The sequence below is a fragment of the Rhea americana genome, unplaced genomic scaffold (assembly GCF_003343005.1).
Source record: "Rhea americana isolate MKP2758 unplaced genomic scaffold, rheAme1 scaffold_214, whole genome shotgun sequence".
Classification (NCBI taxonomy): Eukaryota; Metazoa; Chordata; class Aves; order Rheiformes; family Rheidae; genus Rhea; species Rhea americana.
In genome coordinates, this window is record NW_028186299.1 from 1420937 (window position 1) to 1447688 (window position 26752).

The 26752-nt window shown below is 34.6% G+C and overlaps 1 protein-coding gene across 2 annotated transcripts in view; it reads left to right on the forward strand.

Moving 5' to 3' along the window:
- The window catches only part of SLC6A15 (solute carrier family 6 member 15), a 41259-nt gene extending 19684 nt beyond the window's left edge, over positions 1 to 21575 (forward strand). For both annotated transcript variants that reach the window (XM_085304953.1, XM_085304954.1), the window contains exons 3-12: positions 1883 to 2040; positions 2500 to 2626; positions 4836 to 5017; positions 6471 to 6581; positions 9548 to 9789; positions 9895 to 10087; positions 11016 to 11208; positions 14106 to 14265; positions 18315 to 18477; positions 20088 to 21575. In XM_085304953.1, coding sequence (XP_085161079.1) covers positions 1883 to 2040; positions 2500 to 2626; positions 4836 to 5017; positions 6471 to 6581; positions 9548 to 9789; positions 9895 to 10087; positions 11016 to 11208; positions 14106 to 14265; positions 18315 to 18477; positions 20088 to 20459 — 1901 coding nt within the window. In that variant the 3' untranslated portion in view covers positions 20460 to 21575. The remainder of the gene's footprint in view (positions 1 to 1882; positions 2041 to 2499; positions 2627 to 4835; positions 5018 to 6470; positions 6582 to 9547; positions 9790 to 9894; positions 10088 to 11015; positions 11209 to 14105; positions 14266 to 18314; positions 18478 to 20087) is intronic.
- Positions 21576 to 26752: the final 5177 nt, after the last annotated feature.

Below are 26752 nucleotides of genomic sequence, written 5' to 3' on the forward strand. Positions count from 1 at the left end.
ATGAATCATAATTATAATCATGTCCTTAAGTAGTGAGTAATGGTTTGCTGAAGTGGGTAGATAGAACATCATGTTTGGGTCTATGAGGTAGAATTTTAACTTCAAAAACAGTAGGTTGTTCAGAACTTGGCATAGTTATTGTAGAAATGCTTCTCAGGCATAGTCACTGCATATCATATCATAATCATAAAAATAAAATACAAGCAGCCATTTCATTGCTAWCAATAGCTTATGGACTGTGGAGTAAATAAGATCAATAGGTTCTTCCTCTAGCCCATCAACAGTTTTTCACAGATTTTCTTTCCTTTCTTTTCTTAGAGACCTATGACTTTAGTTACTCCACGCTGAGGATTTTTGTAAGATATTTATACAGAAGATTTTGTTGGACTTAATCTTGTTTCATGAAGAACAGAATAGCAAATGGAACATAGGAGCTGATGGTACCAGAAAATCTGAGGCTTTCTGTACAACATTAGAAGAGTCAATCTTTTCTAAAATAAAGCCTACTATATGAGATACAATACTTATTAGGTCTATGCAAATTACAGTGTATTTTGACAGACTGCTGAAAAAGCACTAGAAAGTTGGTGCTGGATGAAGAAACTTAAAGTAGGACTTAGTTAGAATTGAGGCTGTCAGTCCTGAACTGGTTTCTGAACTTTGCTCAGCTTCACAGTGGTGAATAAACTCATTAGACAATTCAGTAGTTATATCTCTGAATCTCGGGTTCTGAAGTCTTTAGATTTTTGCTTTGCAGCCTGCTCAGACATGCTGCAGTCTGACTCTCAAGTGCTTTCTTAGCCTGATAATGCTTGTGAACAAGAGCGCCAAGCTCTTAGAGTAGGTGGTCAGGACAGTCAGTATTCTATATTTTAGTGTAAGAGCCAGACATCTGAAAACTAGGTGCCACACTGCTAATTACTGATGCTTAAATATTTTGTTAGTTCTAGTCTTAAATACTCTACAGCAGCAAGGATGAAGCTTGTCTCTGAACTGTCCATGCACTTAGTGTATAGATATCTTTGCTTGCAATTGATTTTACTGAAATAAATGGAGATGCTTAAATCTTGAAGTTAGAAATTTATGTAATTACTTCCCTRGATTAATAACCTTGGAAAGAATTGTTGTTTTATATATATCAGTCTAAAACAACAACAACAACAACAAAACACACATACAAAAAAAAAAAGCAAACAAACAAAAAAAGCTCCATTTTCAAACGTGTTTAACTAGTTTGTAGTGCTTCGGGTAGACTATTTGGATCTGTGATGCTCCATTTCATTTTCACTTCATGTCTCTCTTTCTGTCGGGAGTGTTGTAGAGAGAGGCTGATAGAGGTTTCTTATTTAGCTGAATAGAATTACTATTCTGTACATTGTGAAATCCCATTACTAAGCATCTGAGGAGTATGTGGAGAAATAAATAATATGGTCTTCAGAAAATGTGCTTAAGATTGGATGAAATTCAGGATGTTGTAGCAAGCACACTGTGCTATTTCCTTTGCWTATTCACTCTTACTGTTCTATTAGATAGTAATAGAACTGTTTCAGCTCCTGATAAAATCACTGAATCTCTAGAAAGTTTGATCATATGCCCAAAATTTCACACAAACAGCTGGATTAGTAGATAGTGAATCACTTTATGTAAGGTTTGTCTCAAAGTGTTATGTACAGTGCTTTAGAAGTATGTCATCTCTGGGTTTTCCAGATTTTAAAAGATACACAGCCATCATTCAGATAAAATTATACATTACACGTGATCAAAACCATTTTGAAGTAGATGACACTGTTTCTAACTTGAAGATATTAGATGGTTTCCCCTTTGTTGTATCTGACTGACTCTTCTTTCACTTGCTCTGATTTATATTTTCTTCCTTTTTTAGGTGCATATCTTGTGCCGTACTTAATCTTGCTACTGATAGTAGGGATTCCACTCTTTTTCTTGGAGCTTTCTGTGGGGCAAAGAATCCGACGAGGGAGTATTGGTGTATGGAATTATATCAGCCCCAAGCTTGGAGGAATTGGATTTGCAAGTTGTGTAGTAAGTTTTTAATCTAAATTGTGTGATTTCAACTTTCTGTCTTGCTRTAAGAAAAAGCGAGTGATTTGTAGCTGAGATTCAGGGTAATTTTTAGGAAGATCTTAAAACTCAAACTAGTATATAAAAAACGTTTATATGGATGTGTATATAAAACCTTATATTGTAATCTATGATTCTTTGGAAGGTAGGAACAAGGAAATAGAGTAGTCCTCTGGGAGGAAAAAAGCCTATATAACAACATATATATTTCAGGTGTTATGTGATAACTACAGAGGAAAGTGAGAATTTAGAAAATGTGAAGTATGTTAACAGRGGTAAGCCATTGAGTCTCTATTCTGTCATTTTTAGTGAAGATTGAGTGAGCAGAAATATGCAGAATTAAATGCATTAGGGATTTTGAGTTTTCTTGAATTTACAAATGTATTTAACATGTAATTTTTTATATGTCAATTTTTACAGGTGTGTTTCTTCGTGGCCCTATACTACAATGTCATTATTGGATGGAGTCTGTTTTACTTTTCTCAGTCTTTTCAGCATCCATTACCATGGGACCAGTGTCCTTTGGTTAAAAATACATCTCACACCTGTAAGTCTGCAATATATAAATATTCTTAGAAATCATCCAGAGACAAACATGATTTCATTAAGGAAAGGCTAGTCTTTCTGTTGAATTTCACTGGCTTTGTGTCAGGATTTATTCAGGAAAATGTGAATTAAAAACATTCTTTTACATTTGTCTATTTTTACAGCTGATCCTTATAATTAATGTAAGTGAAAAGAATTGAAAAAAGATATTTTCTCTTTATTCTTCCAATTACTTTCTTTTGCAGAGTTGATTGAACTGGTATATAGTGCGTTACCTTTTTAATTCTCTATTGTTGTTCATTCATATGAACTTTAGGATTTTCAAACAAAAAGGGGACAAAACACAAGTTAAACAGATATTTGTAGGGAGAAGTGTTGTACTCAAGACTTCCTTACATTTTAGAAAAAGCTTTATGTTTTAAGAAAAAGGAGGAATAATTGGCTTTACACTTAAAGTGGATGTCACATTATGATACTTGGGGAAAAAAGAATGAATAAACCTAATCTGAAATAAATACACTGAATTTTGAAAGGAAAATCATTGTCAAAATTATTTTAGAGAGTAACTAAACTAGGTGAGTGTTATTTATTTTAGTATATCATGGGAAAAAAATTAAAGAATTTCTGATTACTTTCTCTGATTTGATACTGCTTTTTATGTTTACTTGGTGAAAAACAAAGGTGAAAGRCTGTTTCTATATTTTGTTTAGTATAACATACTTGCTGCCAACAAAGCTAAGAAATGTGGTACTCCTGACAAAGCAGAAAATGGAAAACTGTAAACATCAGTGAAATACAYAATAAAAACTTTGTGTGCTTTTAAACAAATAGAAATTAGAGAATTAGTGATTKGATTGTAGCTATAATGAGATGGTCTTATACGGGCATATTGTGCAACAGTATTAAAAGTTCCTTATCCCTCAGTTGTATTATTTCATAATAATTACACATTTTGTGTTTGCCTTGCTCTTGAAATATGGAACATTTCTCCTGATTTCTTTTTGTTTCAGATCTTAAATTTTCTTTAGCTTTTTTTTTTTTTTTCTTTTTCCTCTTTAATGAAGATCAGGAACCTTTGAAGAGTTGTACAATATTTATTTAGTCTTTACCAGAGTTACCTGATTCTGTTGTAAATTTTTGAAAGAGGTAATGAGTATTTGTGGGTGTTGGCATGCAGTCAGATTGACTGTATTTGATAAATTATTGTCTATTGATCAAGGTACAGTGTTTACATACTCTTGTCCTGCTTCAATGGTAAAATATGCTATGTTAGCCTAACTTAAGCAAAGGTYTTTTAAGCTAAGCTAAGCCACAGAGATTTATTATATTTGATATCACTCTTGACAGCTTAATTCAGTGAAGGTCTTACAATTATACTAGTTTTCTTAAAATTAGTATGTTTTTAATCTTTTCATTAATTACCTCAATTCAGGACCTAGATTAGAGATACATTTGTCAAATATGAATAATGTATAAGAAACAAAATTAAATCTCTTTAAGAATTATGTGTTTAATATTTCATACTATATATGTGTTACGTATCTACATACACACAAATTCTAAGACTAGTAACAGTAAGTAAGATAGTAAGACAAAATTGCAATATAATCAAAAAGCACTTCTAGCTTTTTGCTAGAAAGTAGCAACTTTCTTTTGTAAATACCTATGTTGGAGTCCTTTTTTCTTTTTGATTTAATATTTTGTTTTTTTTAACATTTGTAAAAGACATTTAAGTGCCTGTTGATTTGAGTGTCATATCAAAGCAGACACAATTGAGATTTCTTTTTAATACTTATTTCAAAATTAATATAGTTCAGTCTTCAATTTCAGAGTGATAGTTTTCATGCTATCCAAATCAGTTTCRTATGCAGGAAATCTAACCTCACGTTTGATGAATGTATCTCTTTTCTCAAGGCCTGCCTGCCAATTAGTACTGAAATAAGAACTAAGTTCAGCCTAGGACTTGGATTGACCATCTGCAGAAGAATATATTATTCCAGAAGAGTGTTTTAAAAAAGATATATATAAAGAAATTCCCACTGTGCACAGTCACCATTTCGTTTAAAGACTATATTTAGGTTTTGAATTTAGTTGTTTAACAAGTGATTATGCCRTTGTTGCAAACCGCGGGGAATGGCAGAATGTTGTGAAATGATGAAAATATACTTCTGTCCTGAACCCATTCTTGACTTACTAACATTTCTTGACAGTTGTGGAGCCAGAGTGTGAAAAAAGTTCTGCAACCACTTATTACTGGTACAGAGAAGCACTGAATATTTCCAGCTCTCTCTCAGAGAGTGGGGGTTTAAATTGGAAGATGACTATCTGCTTGCTGGCTGCCTGGGTTATGGTATGCCTAGCTATGATCAAAGGCATTCAGTCTTCAGGCAAAGTGAGTATACTGTTTACCTAAATGATAGTGTTTTACTTTAAAACATTTTAAGATCTACTTCACTGCATTTTTCTTCACCACACCCTCTGCCTACTCTCTGTTGAAATCTGCAGGAGCAGGCTTGAAGCTCTGACTCACTTCAGTATTTGTATAATCTTAAGTAGGGCAGTGTTAGTAGTTAAGCATTAAAATGGTAGTAGTTTAAACCTGAGAGCTAGCATCTTAAAAAAAAAAAAAAATCACTTCTGCTCTCATTCCACGTAACTGTTTCAAATAACCGCACCTCAGCTTTGTTGTACTGATAATTCAGCATGTGTCTGTGTGCTGAATGTCAAACTTCTGAATGTCAAACTAAGGAGTTAAGTCTCCAGATGGGTCCATATTCTCAGTATAGTTGTAATACATCCATTAGAATTCCTTAATTAATCCTCAAAATGGCTTAGCATTTAGCTTTTTGTTATTACAATCATTAGACTCTATGCTTCTGTAATACTCTCTATAATAATCACAGATTCTTTTCAGGATTCTGGATTGTTTCTTTTGACTAACCATCCCTTTGGATCTGAGTGCATCACCTTGTTTTCTTTCCTTTCCATACAATCAGTTATATTTGCTAGAGATTTACTAGTGCTGATGATTTAATTGGGATTTGCAAATGAAAAATAATCTAATTTTTGCCATCTACACAATTCTTTGCTATCATGAAGCTTTTTGATGAGAAGGAGGATAGGATTCTACAATCTCTTTAGTGTATTTCAGTTAGAAAAATAGCTATAGCAAAGTTGAGTGAGAAACATTTTACTGAACTTTCAAAGTACAGAATAAATTTACTATTCAAGAAATAATGGAGAATGAAAGATAATGYATTACTAATTTTTCATTTTTTTCTGTGTATTAGATGAAATCAGTCATTGTSCCAGAAAGATATTCAAATGTATGCAAATGTTAAAGTGATACAGAAGCCCAGAAGTGTTGTTTTTCACAAGTAYGATAGCAAAAACATTCTTCAGCATGGAAATCTGGGTAGTACTGCATTTCAGGACTCTGAAGACGTGACTCTGTGTTTCTTTTTGCCCAACTGTCAAAGCAGTATTACTTTYTAGTTTGTATGACTCAAACCTACTAGATGCGCATTATTTGAGTCCGTTGGTTACGTACTTTCCATTGACTGCATCTTCACACCTTTCAAAGAAAGAATAAGTTGTTATTCATGCTACATAGAGCAGCAGATATCTTCACCATATCTGCTTGGATCAAAATGCATTAATAAAGTGAAGCATTTTTAAACAGGCTATTTCTATAGCCTGTTTGTGTACTTTTTTTTTTTTTTTTTTTTTNGAGAGCATATGATTATCAGTTCAGTCATGTAACTAAAAGATATGGGTTAGAAAATAAAACTACTGAAAATGAAGGCTATGAATGTCATGTTAAATTTCTTTTTAATGTTTTTCAGATCATGTATTTTAGTTCCCTTTTTCCTTATGTGGTGCTTTTGTGCTTTCTGATCAGAGGACTGCTCCTCARTGGGTCAGTGGATGGAATTCGTCACATGTTCACACCTAAGGTATGTGCTTAATTTTTGTCTGCAATATATTTAAAGCTTTAGTGGCAATTTGACCATTTATGAATGCTCTCAAGTGAGCTTACTACCTTCATAGAAGATCCTGCTTGAGAGTTTTCAAAATTGCTGTAGACTTCAGTGGTGCAATATCAAGTCCTAAGGTCCAAAGAGTTCAAGGTTCAGTGTTGAGATATCTCCCTTAGGTTGCAAGTTCCCAGATTTAAATACCTTTACAAYGTTAAGCAAATTAAAGTGGCCTTTACAGTATTTAGGATGTGTAGAAAGCTCCCTGAGTTGGCCAGATACTGAAGAGAAGTGAATTTTAAACTGTAGAGTTTAAATGCCTAGTTCTGGGGTATCATAGTGAAATGCCTTGCACTGAATGTTTTCCTGGATTTACATGGTGAATTTGTCCCTTTTGAAAGGGTTATTCATTCTTTTAGGAATAAATAAGTGCTATTTGCATAGTAGTCCAGAAACATAGGAAACTTAACACCCAGCTCATCTTGTGAAAGTGGTGTAAGTACTCACCAGGCAGATTTCCTTACTATGCTCCATATGTCTTTCACACCAAGAGAACAGCAGTTCTAAGCATATGGTTTTTTACCATCTAAATTTTTACTTGTAAGGTCTTATGTTACAGTATATTTTATTGCTATAGGGGTGAGGAGAGATGCTAAGAATCACTGGTTAGCCTAAATGCCTGAATTCTGCTCACACCTCAATTAAATGCTTTTAACTATATCTATATTACAGGAACAGTGTGGTTGAGTAGCCAAAGCTATACTACCTGCTTGCTCAGGGATACATAATTTTACTTCCAGTAAGTCAGTTTAACAATGCAATTCAGCATAAACAAGACTGATGTTCAAAAATGAAAGCTAAATAATAATGTGATTTCAATTAATGCACATAGAGGCTAATGCCAGATGACAGAAATACTGTCAGGTGTTTTGATTCCAGGCATTTTGAGTCTTTGGAGAACCATCATGCTATAAAAATGACTTTCATTAGCAATTAGATTATTGTTTCTTGTATTGTGATATGMAAATATGCATATATGAGTGTGAGCACTTCACTCATTCTCATTACTTCTCAGAATCTTGGTTCTGCAGGAACTTACAGGCTGCTCAGACAAATTTGGGGAAATCCGAGCAACAGAGAAATGTCACACTTTCTGGCAAAGAGGATGTCTGTAGCAGAGATGGAACATAGACCTCTTGAATTATACTTTGATTCCTCAACCACAGTGTTATTCCCCATTTAACTGTGAAATACCAGTAGATACTGAGGGAAAGTAAATAGGGAGGGGTGCTGAGGTTTTAGTATTAAAGGATAATTTTAATATTTAATCTTTCATGAGATAGATTTAAAGTAAGATGCAATTGATGCTTACTTTATGATTACTTCATAACTTAATAACACAATTGTTAAAACTGTTCAGATAAACAATCTTGAACAAAAAAACGTTTTTAGTTTCTTTCTATTGGCTTCCAGGTATGAATCCTAAAATTTGAGTTATGGTTTAAATTTGAGCTTAGGAAACCTGTATATCACATACAGTGTATATGAATATAAACCTTCMTTATTTTCAACCTTGATCACTTCAGCAAAACAGATCACAACACACTCCCACAGAATAATTGTGTCAGCACAGCAGAAGAGTGGTGCATGTTGGTGCAGGTGTGATAGTGTAATACTAATGAAGAGGGGGAGATTTTCTCAGTTTGATATTGTTGATGAAGACAGAAATGAAAAATATTAAACTAAATGAAATACTGAAAGARAGGTATATCAAAAGCCCACTGAAGTCAACAACTACGAAGAAAATACAGGAATATATGAAGTTTAAATATCTAGCCTTCAGAATCTCACAGTAAATATCTTAGAATGGCAAAATCACTTATAAGWGTATTTAGAAAAGCTAGCCAAGGCGCATCTGGAAATGTGATATATTTGATTAGGCTGAATAATATGTTGACAAAAGAGAAGCTTTTTGGATATTTAAAATATCTAAAGTTTTGGTAAAATTGAAAATATGCCTCTATCTCCCTCTAGTGGAAAAGATCAAGCATAACTGTGTGATACTGCTATTGTAAAAATAGGAAATACAGATTTTTTCTTTTCTCAGAGTAAGGCAATCAGTCATCTGATGGGTAGTRTATCTAGGCTGATGCTTTCTAGTTTACAGTTTTTGATAAGGCTAGGTTTTCTTAAGAGATAAAAATTGTATTATCAGAAGCAAGATCTTTTACTGTCATATAATTGAAGGCTCTGGATCAGCTTGGGGAAATCTAATGTTTAAATTTCACATACACCTCTTTTTTGGAACCAACTGCCTAAAAAGATCTGAGATAAATTATGACTTAACTGTAACAAAGATTTTTCTTGAAATGTGGTCAGCTGAAGAAGAAATGCATGTAGAGCTAACAGTTCAGTCTTTGATACAAGATTTCGTTACCCCTCAAGTATATGATCCATTTATCTCGGGGTAAGTTCAAGGCATCTAACCTGAGAGACATTTGACTCATGGACTACAATACAAATTGCAGAGACCAGCGTTTATATGTTGTGTTTTGCTTTACATCCCAAAATAAATCTTAATTCTTACACCGATCAATCTATATATTGTTAAAAAAAAAAAAGTAACATTGTCTTCAACTTCATGCTATAACTAGCAGTTAGTTCAATTATCAAATAGGTCCAGTAATGTCTCATTGTTGGAGACATACTGTATAGCAGATTTTTCTTTAAGGACTGTATTGCATAGTCAATGGAAATCCTGGCTCATAAGTTCACCTAACTTTAGATGTTGCATTCAGCTTCTGTTTTATCATAATGAAAATGCTTTTATAGTGAAGTATTAGCATTTTATAATGTAGRTTGTCTTCCTGTTTTTTTTCTGTTGTCTTTTCGTATAATAGAAATGCATTTTATAGCTGACATATATTGTATCTAATTTCAAACAGCTTGAAATAATGCTGGAGCCCAAGGTCTGGAGAGAAGCTGCTACTCAGGTGTTCTTTGCCTTAGGGCTTGGATTTGGTGGAGTCATTGCCTTTTCAAGCTACAACAAGAGAGACAACAACTGCCATTTTGATGCTGTACTGGTGTCCTTCATCAATTTTTTCACTTCTGTGCTGGCAACTTTGGTGGTGTTTGCTGTTCTGGGCTTCAAAGCCAATATCATAAATGAAAAATGTGTTATCCAGTATGAATATACATTTCTTTTTTTCATTTTTATGGTATATTTCATTTATATGGCATATCTGATCAYACAGATCATTCACTTTGATTTCTTTATTGTGTTTTACAGAAATTCAGAGAAGATTTTAAAACTTTTGAAAACAGGCAATCTTAGCCAGGATRTGATCCCACATCATATCAATTTCTCAAGCATTACAGCAGAAGATTACAATTTAGTTTATGACATTATTCAGAAAGTTAAAGAAGAAGAGTTTGATTCTCTTGGTCTAAAATCTTGTCAAATTGAAGATGAACTTAACAAGGTGAGAGAAATAAGTAAGTCTTGAATACAAAGGTTATGAATGGAAGAATTTTTGTAAGCCTGCAAATGTGAAGTATACACAAAGAAGCAGTACCATGTACTTAGCAGTGGTACACCTGCAGAAGTCCTTATGAAAACATTATTCTGTGCAGGGTCTTGTTCCAACCCCCATTTTGGATCTGATATCTGATACATTCTTCATTGAATTATAGTAGATTTTGATYGTAACATTACTGCTCTAAAAGATGATAAATTCTTCTTATAGTCATGTTTTTAGAAGAGTTCAGCACAGGCATTTTCCAAGGACTAAAATGCAGATGTGAATATGCAGCATCTCAAACTATGATGTCTTTCAATTTTAAGATACAGTTATTAATTACATATGCTAGTTCATCAGAAAGTTAAAAAGTTAATTCTTTTTAGATAATTCTTTAATTATCATTGTCCTATTCTGAAATCATCACAATAAGCCTGATTACTTCAGTGGGATTTTCAGTTTTAAACCATGACTATATCTATGACTATCTATAGTATTCCTGCTGTTTTAATCTAAAACAAATAGGTGTAGAAATCATGTCCTTCATGTATTCAGTGAAGAGAACAGAGTATATTTGTAGCAGTTTTGTATAGTATCTTCCATGCAAAATTATCAGTGAAAGAAATAAAAGTATGCTGTTAATATCAATCACTTACAGATTCTCAGCCAAATCCAACATTTCAGTAAATAATATTAATTAAGTTTGGAAATGTGGGAAATTCACATCTTAGGTCCCCACTCTACCTTCAAGAATGAGTTAATGACACTATATGAACATGAAATCAGACTTCTGCACCCAAACTTACCAAAAAACAAAAACTCAAAACTCAAAAAAACAAAAAAAAAAATCTATCCATTAATTATAGTATGTGGATTTTTCTCTCACTGACAGGCTGTTCAAGGGACCGGTTTAGCTTTTATTGCCTTTACAGAAGCAATGACCCACTTCCCAGCTTCTCCTTTCTGGTCAGTGATGTTCTTCCTCATGTTGGTGAATTTGGGACTTGGAAGTATGTTTGGAACTATTGAAGGCATCATCACACCCATTGTTGATACCTTCAAAGTGAGGAAAGAAATTCTTACTGGTGAGTTTCACAAATTTTCTTGCTAGTGCAGTAGAGGATGAAAGGCTGTACTTAACAGCTAAAAATGTCTTGGAGAGTATGACRTTTTTCTGTGTGTTTTATTTTATTTTTTTAATATGAAAATTGTCAGTGCTAACATACAGTATAGCCATAAACCAAAGTATCCCAAACTGCACATGACTTCCATACACGTGCATATTGGTATATCCAGGTAAAACTATTTCCTGAATACTGCAAGAGAAGGAGGAGCATCCTAGGACTTAAATTTTAATACAACATTTCTGTTGCAAGTTTCTGTATAGTAAGTCCTTCTGAGCTCTTCCAAAATATTCACTATTCCAACCTGTGTCACAGATCAAGGAGATAAAGATCTGAGGGCAAAAGGAAAGCATGAAAATATATTGTCCATTACTACAAATTATTCTCATACAGGTCAAATGAAATCTTAATTTTTGGTAGAATGTTCACTGTGCCTAAAGTCAGTACACTTACTGTCTAGTAAGTCTAGAGAAATAGACTTTTTCCCACTGAACAGCAGGTCTGCTTTTCTAAAAGCCTGAAGGTATGTGAGGTGTAGCCTTTTAATTTAGCTCACATGATCTTGTAGCAGTTTCTTTTTTAAAAAATAAAAAACAGGTTAAAATGTGAAAGCTAGAGTCCTGAAAATCTTTAGGACAGCCACAAGAGACTTGATATGATGGGCAGATTCAGATGACAATATCTGTGACGGAAGGGGTAAAAATTAGAATAAGCTATTTGAACACTATCTAACTCTTACGAAGAAAATATCACTGTAATTTACAAAAATATGTTTACCAAGATACTGCCTGATAGTGATTTCCTGGTATCACAGAGCACTGCACTTCCTGACTGCTGAATACTTATGTAATAAGGAATATTTAACAGAAAGCATGTGTTTTGTGTTTTGCTAGATCTAAGAATTAAATTCTTCATGAAGATTAATATGATGTTTTCTCAGGAGTCCTAAGATATTAAGCGGGATTAGACCATTGCCTTTTTAAAATCAGCTCTTAAATTCCTATTGAATAGATAATATGACATTTTAGAAATCAGATATTTAACATAAATATATAAGCAAATACCATTGTCTTGGAGCTATACTTTCGGATATGGAGATAAACTTTTCCATTTTACAGTAATTCATTGTTACAGAGTTTGACAAAACCTATTAAAATAAAAGAATGTATGAGAACTGCTGTTTTCTGATTACTTTTGTAAGTGTTATTCATGCAGGATTTTTGCTACTTAAGTCAATTTCGCTCAAAGGATTACACATAATGTAATATTTTTATAAGTAGTTTATAAAATTGGAATACCTGGATTATACCTCATAGAGTACCAGTGGGATTTAACAAGGGTTGTACCTGCACTAGAGTTTGTACTGAGGAGATACAAATCTCCAATTTTTACAGACATGTGAATACATTTGTAATTGGTATAATTGTTGTTCCAATTCAGTCCCTATTGAATTCAGAGGAACCAATTCACATGCTTAATGTTGTTTTATGCTCAAGTATTTTCAAATTGAGTCTTCATGTGTATGTACTGAGTTATGAATAGTATATCTACCAGAGACTAAATTTACAGCCAGATGCACATTTTTTGGACACAGTGGTAAGATATGATGGGAGAACATAGAATACAAGACAATCTAAATCGCATATACCCAATTTTTGTCTTACTCTTTTCTCAGAGTAAATAATAAAAAATTAAATATGATTAATGAGACTAATGTGAAGATTCTGCTTGTGTTCTTTTTTTTTGTCAGCTTCGATTGGAATTCATATCTATTTCTATTGATCTCTTTAATTTTGAACTTCTCTTCTCTGAAAATCATTGTTAAATAATAGTTACTACAAAGTTGAAAGAAGCAGTGTTTTTATACCACCGAATTTACAGAAATATTGTTCTTCCTTTTAGTACTTAAATCAACAGTAAATAGGGTGGAACTTACGCTGTGGGTATACTGTTTAAGGATATTCTATACTTTGGCCTAAATCACCTCATGTAGTTCAAGACAGCCTTGATTAGGTGCAATGCTTATTCTAAGTTTGCAGTGAGGGGGAAAAGAAGAACACTTCAAGAGGGAGAATCAGTCTCTAGTGTTGTTTGCTTAGCCTATAACTGATTTCACACTTTATTGAAATTTGACTTATTCTGTAGCTACCTAAGCATTCAATCCTGTTCCTAGTGAAATTAGGAGAAAAAGGAAAAAATCTATTGATTCATTATGTCGGAGCAAGCATTTAAAAAGTATATTTTCAGTTTTCTCTAAACAAAAGAAAAGACAGAAATGTTGCTTAGCAAACAAATACATTTAGACAGATTGTAATGAAAGTTTGTGCCAACTGAATTGTGCAGTGAATGATCTTTTAGGAGACTTTATTCAGTGTGTGTGTGTATGTATATATATATATATATATATATATATATATATATATATATATATGTATATATAGAATCATATTCTTAAACTTTGTGGGTTTTTTTCTCTTCTGAATTCTAAAAAAAGAGATTTAGTGACCAAATAACATCATGTACAGTGCTTAATTTACCAGTTTTCCTTATCTTAGCCTTACATTCATATTAAGTGAAATATTTAATGAGAAATAGTCCCGTGATTAATCTCTGCTTAATCAGGGCTGCCTTAATATGATAATTCCATTAATTACTTCTATTTCCATGACTTTTTCTGATAGGTAGGAAATATGTAGGGTTCCTAATATTCACAAAATTGAGACCAAAGAAAGGAAAATGGTATCAACTTTGGTTATATAAAGTGATGTATTAAAATGTGTTTGATTACTCTATTTTCTGGTTCTCTGTAGAATATCTTTATTTTTACAGTTCACATTTATTTATTTCCTTTATTCCAGTCATCTGCTGCTTGGTAGCATTTCTTATTGGCCTGATCTTTGTACAGCGCTCTGGAAATTATTTTGTCACAATGTTTGATGATTACTCAGCTACATTGCCTCTGCTAATTGTGGTCATTCTGGAGAATATTGCAATTACCCGAATATATGGAATAGACAAGTAAGTGGAGGAAATTAATTTCTGTGTCCATATCAACAGTATTCATTACAGTAATTATTACTATTTCAGTTATGTAACATCAACTATTTGCTCTGTGGTGCACGTAAAGACAGGAAAGATATTCCTAACCCAAAGAGATATTTCAGTTTTATAAAAAGACAGGGAAGGAGGAAGAAGAAAAACAAGGTGAAAGCAGTGAGAATTAAAGATGAGAACAGGAATTTATGTTGGCAGTTGTTTCTTGCTGGTATATGTGAATATAAAGATTTTATTGTTGATACAGTAAAGGAGTTGAAATGGGTCAGCCTGTACTTGAATTAAATCAGGTTTAGGAACAGATTTAGAGCAAGATATAATACATCGGGACAGTGTGGTGAAACCCAAAGAACAATTACAACAGATCCACAGAGAGGAGAACACAGCCAAAGAAGCAAGATTTGAGAGGTAGAAAAGAGGCTGGATGGGCAAGTGTGAGGAACATAAGTATAAGCAAGGCAGCATAGGGGAAGATTTCAAGAAGCAATAACCATGATCTAAGCAGCAGGTGGGGAGTAGTACTTACTTTGAACAACTTTGCAGTATTTTGGGCAGGAAGAAAGCATACTTTGCATGAATACATAGTTTGCATACAGAACACAATAAGAATGTTTTTGTTCATTAGCTTTATTTTGGGGGTGTTGTAGTGAATGCTCTTTGCATTAGTTGTGAGGGAGAAAATAATAGCAAAGAAAATTACCAAGACTGAAATGGAAGTAGCATATTTGATATTGAAGTTAAGTAACATTCAACGAATGATGATTGAAGGAAGGAGTAAAGAATATCAGGTCCTCCTAATTTGTTTAGATCATTGATATCACTTAGTGCACATGTTCTGATGATTTCTGGTGTGTGCCACACTTTTAAGGAAGAGAAAGTCTATGTCAAAAACTCCTATCATGCACAGATAAAACAGCAGTTTACTACACTAGCATGTTGAAGTAATTTAAACTTCTCTTACTCTTTTGCATGTAAAAGGATAACATTAGATGAATGTTTCCTTTGACTTTTCACTTGTTACATCTGAGTAACCAGCCAGTCCCTCACCATAATGAAATAAAGCTGTAAGCAAACTCATTATATAGTTTCCAAGAATTGTTTCTGTTCTATGCAAATAATGCCTGGATTACTTACATAGCAAGAGTGAATTCTTCCTTACCAAGTGTGTAATCCTATATTGAGCACACATGAAAGTACGATGTGGTAGCACCAAAGAGTCACACTTGTAAATTGAGGTCCAAGAGTATTATATCTTCTTAGATACAGTACCTATGAACATGTAGAAAAAACATTGCATCCAAAGCAATTACAGCCAATGGGTAGAGGCAACACATGGATACAGACAACTAAGAAGGCAACAAAGAAAAGGTATTGGTAAGCTTGATGAACACAGGTCTTGCAAAGCAGCTGCTATCAAGATTTGGGTAGACTTCACAGCAAACAGAAGATTTACTGAAATACGGTTGGAGGTATTTATGAGTGAGGGACAGTACTTCAGAAGATATCTTTTGAAAATATAGGAAGAAGGAAATAAAAACTGCAATCAGTTTTGCTAAAGGAGAGTGGTAGCTTAAACATSGTAAGTAGGACAAAGAGGATAATGAAAAACCTTGAAAGTGAACATAACAGATTTATGTTTAATTGGATGAAGAACTGGAGATCCCAGAAAGAAAAGGCAATCTACAGAGGGCACAAGCCATTTATAAGTTCACCTTCTTTTTAACAGTGCTTATCGTTGCATTGTAAACAAAGGACAGGATACTCTAAACTATTCAGTTCAAAATTTTTTAGATTTTTATGTAACAATAGCTTCACATGTGTAACTGCTTTCAAAGCATATTTATTGCTATGGGAAATTTTTTATAGTCATATTTCAAAAGTGAATGGAACCACAAGAGGGTTAAAACAGAATTGGCGCTTTGTGTGCACACTCTCAAAGAATTAGCTCTAAAAATATTCTCTCTTTTTCTACTGGCTGTGGAACCCATGTACATCACTGTCAAGAAGTACAAAAATAGGGGCTTTGCTCAGAACATAAATTGCAGTTTTGAGGCACGAGGAGGCAGACTTAAGTCTTCACAAAGTTTTATTTCAGCAGCTTGCATAATGCAAACCGCAGCTTACATATAATGTTATTTTTTACAGAGCAGCACACAGAGATTCAGAATTAATTTTGCAGAATCTGAAAGATGTGCTGTTTTTATATGCACTCAGAAGTGATGATATGTCTCAGTAAATAGCCCAGTAGACAATATAAGAAGGTGTAAAATGTAATCTGTAAAAAGAAAGGTGAGTTTAAATGTCTTTTAAGTAGCCCACACACTAAGTTTGGTCCAAGGCATGTTCCCATCAGGCCTGCTTCTGAGAGAGTGAGGAGAATTGATATCCACAACAGCTAGATGTGTCCTCTGGCTCCCTTAACAGAGCAGTCTTGCACCTTTATAATGCTCATGTTGCTGGTAGGGATATGGTAGTGTGGGAGAGTTGTTGCTACTTCTAGATTTGGTCTTTCTCAGAAGCAAGCAGTGTCCTCTTTTTATTTTTCCACAAGAACATAAAGGATCACTTCTGCCTTATTCTAAACTAGTAAGCAATCTAGTCTGCCTTCTTAATCTCCTCACCTCCTCTTCCACTCTCTGGAACACCTAAAATAGTTCTGTCTTCTCATTATGGCATGCTTCTGTATGAGGTRACACAAGAAATTATTTTTGTGTCATCTACCATAACAGTTTGAGGGAAGAAATAGAAAGACAAGAAGGCTTGTTGTGTCGGGGGTGAGGTGAGGAGATGGGGTAGACTGCTTTTTCAGCCCTTGTTTGCAGGCAGCTGTTTGCACGGGAGGCTAGATGTACTTGGGAGAAAGGGAGCGTTTCCTGCATCAGGAGGGAGTCCCATGGGTCCCATGGCGTGGAAGAGGAGTGCAGCCATACAATACAGATCAGAAGGTGCAGCCTCCAAGACCTTGCTTTTTTTAGATCATCTTCACTCTTGTATATTTTGAGTTTTTCAAGACTAATTTTGTGGTATCTTCAAATAACGTTGATAAACATACTGCATAAAAAGTTAGATATATGCAATTCTCCGAATTGTAATCACACTTTAGCACAGACCTTAGTGTTGTAGACTAATATTCACTGCTAAAATATAGGGGAGAAGGTTCAAGTGCCAAGTATCTGTGCAATACAGAGTTTCAGAAAACTCGAACTATATTTACATACTTCCTGTCACACTTAACTTGTTTATGGAAGCAGAGAGAATGTAGCTTCATCTTACTCTTTTGCTACAGTGTTTGCTTCTAAATGAAAGATTACTCTTTAGAAAAATCTATAGAAATGCACTGTATCATTTGAATTCACAAATTAAATGAGGCTATGTTTCAAGGGTATGGCTGCCTAGCTCACAGACCTGTTAGTGGAGAGAATTATTGTAATTAGAACCTAATTTAAWAGATTTTTAAAAGTATTACTTGGTGTAATTTTTTATGCTACAGTAATTACTTAAGTCTGTAAGATCTCTATTAAAAGATAGTTGTGAATGTTAATTTGTTTGGAGCCCTGAAAATGTGATCTCATTTCTAAGGAAAGTTAAAGGTATTTTTCACTTTTTCACCCAGGAGGAATCAGAGCAAAAGCTGCATTTAATGCACTCAAGATACTTCTTCTCTAGTCTCTATTTTCTCTTCAGACCAGGCATTAAAACTTGGAGTGAAAGTGTTTGTGGGCTAGAAAGATCATGAGTCTCCTTTTCACTTCTAATTATATTAGGAGTTGAGTCTAAATCTTCAGAAGTGAAAAGRCAGTTTACTAACTCACTGCACTGTGTAGTTGTTATTATATTCTTCTATTCATCTCTTTGGTACTGATAATATAAGTTCTATTTGTCAGACAATCAAGTAAACCTAAGTGCAGTTGTCTCTATGTTTTATTAGTTCGTCTGATCCCTCAGATTAGGTGCCATTTATCAACTGTGGAATTTCAGTATACACAACAAATAACCTTTTCTTCCCTTCACAGATTTATGGAGGACTTAAAGGATATGCTTGGGTTTTCTCCAAGCCAGTACTATTACTACGTGTGGAAGTATGTTTCTCCTTTAGTATTGTTATTGTTGCTGGTAGCTAGCATTGTCCAAATGGGATTAAGTCCTCCTGGTTACAATGCTTGGATTGAAGATATGGTATGTATTTAACAAATATCGCCACTATCATAATGATCATATTTACAGTGTTTCAGAAGTACATGAAAATACAAAAATTTGCAATTGTAAATTATTACAGAGAATGRCATGACTATTTTAATCTCAAGTGATATTAAAGTTAAAACTATCATTTTTAATTATATAGTGGTTGTTTTACTTCAAAATCATAACTGCTAAACACCAACTCTTTGTGATTTATGCGACTGTTGGTTTGTTCATGTATGTTGCAAATGTTCTTACGGGCAGGAGCAGTTGTTCTCTTTCATTAAATTTTTCTTTACTGCAGATAAAAGTTTTGTGACATAAATGAATAAACCATTCCAGGTGTTTCATCTTTTTTTATGTGCAACGAAATATTGAGATTAGCTGTATTATAAATTTCTGCTTTGGGAACACCTATCACGTTGTAGGTAACAGCTACATTAAAATCAGTCTCTAATAAGAATTTGTAGGAAACTTGTCCGTGTGAAATGCAGAATCAGTGATGAGGGTTAGGTCCAAAAAGAGATCAAGCCAACGTAGCTCTGAAGTGTTCTGCCAGCCTGTAGGCTCATCAGTCCTGAGCTATTTGTACAGGCTTGTCCTGCAAAATATGGGAGGATAAAATGTCACGCAGAGGAATCTCAAGGGCCGTTCTGAATGGAGAACAGTCCAAATTAGCCAGGTGGAAAAAAATACAGCAAAGACAGGTAAAGCGTAAGTAAGAGTGAGTGGTTTTACTAGTAGTGCCTGCATTTGACCAGATAACCACTGTTGTTTTCTTGAGATTCTCACATGAACACTTGTTATGTTACTGTCCAAAAATCAGAAAAGGCAAGACCTTAGGACACCCGACAGACTCAGCACTCAGCTGGATTAGGGGAGACCTGGGTGCTGGTGCCTGCCATGCTTCATTCATGGCATGGATTGGAATCTGTGTCACAAGCATCTTACATGAGTACCCTAACAGTCAAACTTTTCAGTATGATAGGAGAGGTCTTCCATCTCCCAGACCTGAGCTGCTCTTTTCTGTATATAAAATTAAATGTTAATTCAGCTAAACAGAGTCAATTGTCCAGTGATTCATGTACTCACTAGAGGTGGGGTCACTGGCCCAGTAAATGTGTTACAGTTTACCTGAAGCTTATACAAAGTAGAACAACTCCAGGTGGATATTAGCCTCCAGAGAAGGGACCTGCCTTTTAGGCCAGATAGAGAGATATCAGTGCACACTGCTCCCTTGTCCTGTGTCTAAAATCTGTACATGTTTTAAAGGATCAGGAACAACTATAGGCAAAGGTAGCAGAATGCCTAATTTGAAAATCCTGATTTGGATGCCACTTTAGTGCTTTGAGCATCTCGAACTGTKGGACATGTTCACTCTGCCACTGTTGATGGTGCTCACTGGCAGAAAAATAGCAATCGTTGATCAGCTTAAAGATGTAGGTTTAGTAGCAGCTAGGCTCACTGTAGTTGTGCCTAAATTGTGAGTGCAAGGTGACAAAAAGATGGATATGCACTTGAAAATTGCAAGCCTTAGCAAGGACTGCAGATTTGCTCATTTTTAAACAAAGATACATTAATATTTTTTTTTCTCTTGGACTGTCCAGGCTATAGAAGAGTTCCACAGCTATCCAACATGGGGAATGATTATCTGTATATCTCTRATGGTGTTGGCCATACTGCCTGTCCCAATAGTCTTCATGGTGCGCCGCTGCAACCTTATTGATGACAGCTCTGGTAGTTTGGCAGCTGTATCCTACAAAAGAGGCCGGATAATAAAGGAGCCTATTAATCTGGAGGGAGATAATACAAGTCTGATTCATGGGAAGAGTCCAAGTGAAGTACCATCTCCAAATTTTGGCAAAAGCATATATCGAAAACAGACTGGATCACCAACTCTGGACACTGCTCCAAATGGGCGCTATGGTATTGGATATTTAATGGCAGATATGCCTGATATGCCAGAATCTGACTTGTAACTGCAGAAGAAAAATGCTTTCTCTTTGTTTCTCCTCTCACTGATCAGGGCTCTCCTAAGAGAAGTGGTTGGCTTCACTTACTAGAGTGAGATCTCAGGTGCTTCATAGTGACAGTCTTTAAAATATCAGGACAGTACATACAGGTTGAGAAAACTSCCCTTGGATTAATTGTTGTTTTTTCATTTGCACTGAAGAGCATACATACAAAATCAATGATAGCCTACATCTTCTAGCATAGTCAAAAAATTGTTTAATTTCTAAATTTAAAGCTTTCTATCTCTGAAGTCCAGGTGCCACTTACTCAAATAATGTAATATCACAGAATCATTAAGGTTGGAAGGGACCTCTGGAGATCATCTAGTCCAACCTCCCTGCTCAAGCAGGGTCACCTAGAGCATGTTAGGGTTGCATCCAGGCAGGCTTTGAGTATCTCCAGAGAATATCTCCATCAATAATATTTCTGAGGTAATATCACTGGAAATCCTTTTTTTCTGCTTTCAGGTTAATTCCCCAGTATTAAAAGTGAGCTCTGGAGTAGTTCACCAAACCTGTGTTTCTGCACACATTTGTATATACCTTATGTAGATATGCTGTACTTTGTTAGCACTGATAATTACTTAGGCTATTAGCTGAGTAAAAAACAAACCTGCAAACTATTTTCTTATGTAATAGCTGTATAGAGCAATAGTACTAGAAAATCAAGGAGTAGACTTATGGGAAGGCAAGGAAGGACTCCCTGTTCACTGGGGACTGCAAAACTGTATCTGTATATTTTGTGTAAAATATTTGCTTTTTCAGTGTGAAAACAATGTAAGAGTGAGTCACTCCAAGAATCTTAAGGATTGTGCAGATTCTGCATTTTTTCTATGCTGTGTGCCTAAAAAAGACCTTCTTGATATTTATTGTGGTTACAAGATTACATATATATTATATTTATATAATATACTTGTAATGTAAATATGTATATTATTCTATGTGTAATCGTCTCAAAAGTTGAAGCAAGATGGCTTTTTTAATTAGTCTCCTTCTGTTTGCTTCTGTTTTATGCAGATAATTTTTTTCAGTCTGTAATTGTTAAGAACTGTATGGCGTTACATTTTAACCTATAAATAAAGATACTGACAAAGTATTTCTCTGTAATTCCATAATATTATTACAACGTAGCTTGCTTTTCCATCACTTGGACTGTCTGAAAGAGTAGCATTTACCAGCTGAATGGAGATGATTAAAAAACCTGAAACATGCTAAATCAGTCAGATGTTATGAAACTATTGGCTAAGGACTTTTACTATGAATACAGCAGCTCATGTAGCRCTGTTACCTGCCATGACACACTGAAAGCTCGAACGAGCTTTAAATTTTTGACTTTGCTACCTTTAATGAGCAAAGGGCAGAACTTAGTTGCATTGCCCTAGCATCAGCCTAATAACAAGATTACTTTGAGTAAAGTACAAGTCTCAGAACCATGATCAGCTATGGATTTCTCACTATCCTATTCTCCCTCCCTACAGTTTAACTCTGTTTAAGAGGTCAAAAACTGAAACAGATCCTTAATATAAGTGTGACTCTGYCCTGTCTTATTGCCAACCTCTTGCCCTTTGACATGGGCAGAAAGTTGTGAATGCTGATTTAGAATGCTGTCTGCACTGGCTGATAAGTAAGTGCTCTTCTGCTTATCCACATGTGGAACAACTGTTCCAGCACATACTGTAGCTATGTCATAAAAAATCCTAAACAAAGCAAAAAAANAAAAAAAAAAAAAAAAAAAAAAAAAAAAAAAAAAAAAAAAAAAAAAAAAAAAAAAAAAAAATCCAGTAATCTGATAAAATGAGCTAGTTTTCTTAGTTTTCTTCTGGTCTGGAATCTTTTGAAACCATTTCCACTTCTTAACAACAGTTGGGCTAATAGCAATGGTTGAGAGAAAACCTACACTAGGCTTATCTATCACAGGTGAGATTATGCCTGTAGAAAGGGGGTTGAAGTAGTCCACTAAAATGCTTGTATTGGAACATGTGGCAGAGGGCTGGCATGATTTAAGCAGACTGCTCATTCATAACTGATCGGTTGGCAGTGGTAGTAGGTACATAATGTGCCAGAATGTTAGAAAACACAGAGGAAGCACGTGCAAAATACTCCTGCTTTGACAGAGCGGCAGCAGATTTCCACTGTTACATCCCACCCCTAAAGGAAGCGTATTCTCAGAGTACTTGTTCTGGATCCCCTGTGTGACCAGTCCACAGAGGACTTGGCTATAGTGACACATACTTTCGGTTATGCATATCCTAGGTTTAAATGTGAAGGGAAGGCCAAATGGCTGCTACTACACAAACACCTATTAAAAAAAGTGTAAGCAAGATCTCACTATCACAGTAACTATTTCTGTTTGAAGGATGACAAAGGAAGATAATGCCGCCTACATAGATTGTTGAAGATTATTCTGCTGGGAAATGTATGTCTTTTTTCTGCCCTTTTGCCTGCCTCCATGAACACTTCTAACCACTATTTAAGTTTTCCACTCATTTAAACCACTGCTTCTCTATCATTTGCCTCCTAATAGCTTCCATTAGCAATTCTCACCCCAGCTTCATTAAAGTTTTCAGGCATGAGAAATCTCTGAATGCATATCTTCCTGTCTACTGCCAGATAACAGAGTTATGTTTTAATCTCAACCATGACTGAACGCGGTCTGAAGTGCAGAAGTTCATTGTCACCTGAAGAATTTGTCTGATTTAGTCTGATGGACTAAACACGCAACATCTCTCCTGCCTAAAGAAGGAGGACCAGTCAAAAAATAGCTAGAATTGAAGCTTTTAAAACATTAAAAATAATTACTGTGTAAATATAATATCCAAATCCTTTGATATTGATGAAAAAAGCACTGAAAAATAAAGTATGAAAGTGTATATACAACTGCAGTTTAAATCAAAAGACCTCACACATTTGGGAATTTGATCATGACCGTACTCTTTTTTTTTCATTATTTGTATATGTTGACTTATTTGCAGGGCTAAAAAAGTAATGTTTTTGCTATGAGTTGTAATAAAATCACAAAACAGGTAAAACAAAAGAAACAATTCTTATCAGAATAAGCACCAGAAAGACAGATTTTGAAGAATCATGATGTACCCAATGGCACGTGAGATTGCAGTGCCTGTGTCTACAGTATTTGGAGATGTCATGCTATACAAATTTATTTTAGCACTGTTACATCTTCTTCTACTTAAAAGCAGGTTGCTACTTCCTGTATGGATAAAAAGAAGTTAAAAAAAAAAAAAAAAAAAAAAAAGAGTAGACGATAACAAGAGTAGAAGGCAGGAAAGGAAGATTTCAAATATTTATCTACTTAAAAACCAGAATGTTTTTGTTTCATGTCAGGCATAACCACAATTAATTTGTCTTTTGTTAAGGAAAAAGATCATTGCAAAAGGCAGTCATGGTTAAAATTAAAGAAAAGCCTATTTATATCTTATACAATGAGAAGTAGCCTAAGAACAAAATCATCCACGTGGAAAGTGAAAATATACCAATATAATTTATTGCAGAAGGTCTAAGGTTTCTGAAACCATTATGCTTTGTGAGATCTGATTTCCCCAAAGGAAGGTAAAAGAATGGATCTGCATTGGTACAGCATAAATGAAAGCCGTGCCTTTACCTCCATACTTTTCAATAGAGCTTTTCAGATTCAGTGGATTGCAGGCCAGAGATCATGCAGTCTCATTGCCTATTTTTAGTCTTTCCTGATGTATCAAAATTTTATCATGCTGTCTCACAGAGTGCAGAGAAGAAAAAGAGACCGGACAATTATAATCTTCTTAGGGAGCAACAGGGACCAGTTAGCTGATGTTGAATTTGCATCCATACAGCAACATCTTTGAAATATTAACAAAAATGTAGCTATACCAGTTTAAAAATGCAGGAAATTTAATATAAACATTTAAATGCCTAGTTAGATTTTGTGACTTAAAGAAAAAAAAAATCAAACATATTAGATGTGATTTACTTCCATTGCCACTGGATGGTGCTCATTGTTCATATGTGTTGGTAAAATGACATGTCCAGGAGTCTTTTTACAAGGGGAGAATGTTTACTTGTACTCAACCAAAACAGAAAATTCTTCAAACTGAGCAAAATCTCTCTCTCTGATAGTCAAAACTTAGTACTAAGTTAATCTTCTATACATTTAACTGCTTTAATTAATATTTGGGTTTTTTTTCTATCAAAGATAAGAAAGACTTAACTTTAATGTTAAGAAAAACAGCAACATTCTGTCGATATCCCAGTGCCAAAATACTTGAGTTTCAAGGGCAAGCAACTTCTTGATTCAATATGTTGAAGTTAGTAATTTTCTAACGTGTCTCACTCAAATCACTCTTTTGTTGATAGGTCGCTTTTCAAATAACTTCAGTTAGCAGACTAGTTAGTGGAATAACACAGTGTCAGTCTATAATAATATTACTAACAGCAGTAATGTTAAAGACTTCAATGCTTTTCACTAGCATAGATAAAAGTTGAAAGACGCAATGAGGTAGACAAGAGCTGAGGGACAGCATGGAGTCGTGGGAAGAGTCAGCAGCTGATATGATTCAAGTCTGTAACTTTGCCACTGAAGAAAGCAAGTACTGCGATATCTATTAGTATTTTAAAAGTAGTGTAGCTAAGACATGCCTTGGGCAGCTGCTCAACCATTTCAGTAAAGATGGTGTGAAGCTCTGAGTAGTTACAGTGACAGAAGTACTACATTTTTCATCTGTGTTGTATTCTCATTATTTATTACTGAGAGAGAATCTTAGAATAGGACACTTCTGTCTCAAATCTGCGTTAATGAAWCTTTGTTGCTGTTTTCTTCCCAAGAAAGTAAACAGACCAGTCAGGTGAGCTCCCATGCCATAGTCTGTAAATTATGATGTTAAAATAAAGAAGTTATTCAGTGAAAAAAGAGATGTAGACACTCTCCCTTTTTATTCAGTCCTATACCTTTTTCTACTTTTGAGATGTCATCTGGATGTTTCATATCCAATCTGAGTTCAAGATGTGGAAAAATATGTTTTCCATCAACACTGGTGAAAGGATTTATCTGAAGGCTAATATCCTAGATGTCCGAGGATATAAAATAATCTCTCTCTAACTGAAAGAAGTAGAGCTGATTAGCAAAGAAAATAGTGGAATAGAAGGAAGAAAGAAATTTGCTTTAAAGAAAGCCTAGTTGATTTCCAGATTTTCCAAAAAAGGAAACATATTAGCATATGGGACGGTCAGGTTTGAAGTTGAAAGAATGAGGAACTAAGAAAGTGTAAAAAGTCCCAGAGTGGTGAGAGGAGATGGAACTGAAAATGGAGCTCATTAATGAAGGAAAAGCAGGAGAAGAAGATATCAATGAAATAAGCATCACTCAATGAATGACAAAGTGCAAACTGAACAGGTATTAAGTGGCCAGAAAGATAAAGATGTGTGGAAAATGGGATCTTTAGGGAGAAAATAGAATCTGGTGGCCATGTGAAGTATGTTGCAATCAAGCCTTTAGAAGAAATAGTGTACAGTTACAGCTATTAAAGCAAGGTATGAATCAGAGGTGACTGAAGTTTTGTAGCATATGAGGAGAGAGAGGAGGGAGATTTTGAAAAGAACAAATCAGGACAAGAGAAAACTGGACTAGGAGGAAAGACTTGGTTTGCTTCAGAATCAGTTTGTTCTTAAGTACATAAATGTTTTTGACATACTGAAAAGCTTGGTTTTTGTTTTTTATAAAACATTTTAAGATGCTGTCAGGAAAGATGTTTGAGAAATGTGACCTTCCAAATTGAATCTATTTTAGTTATCTGAATTGAAGATAAAACTATCAGGGTAAAATAGCAGAGAAATTCTGCTATGAATTTAAGGTTTAAGAAGAAAAGTAATTACTTAAAAGCATTGAAACTTCAATGTATGAGGATATGAGGTGACATAAAATGAGATTTGGTAAGCTAAACTTTCTGACTTGTAGACCACTGTATAGCTGTGATTTAACATTGGAGTAAATCTGAGCATTTGCCTAGTGTCAAAGATATGAATAGTCCAGTCATTAGTCACAGACTTGAAATTAGCCAAAAACTCAAAGCACCTAAATGATATGCATTTTATTGCCTTGTCCCTGGGATGGAAACCAGATACCCAGCCTCCATATGCAATGCATCTGGACAGTTAAGTGTTCCAAAATGTTATATCTATAAATGGGCAGCGTTTTGTCTGGGGATTTAACTGTGGCAGAATTCCTTAATCTGCAAAAAGGAGAACCTGAGGTACCCTGGAGAAACTGC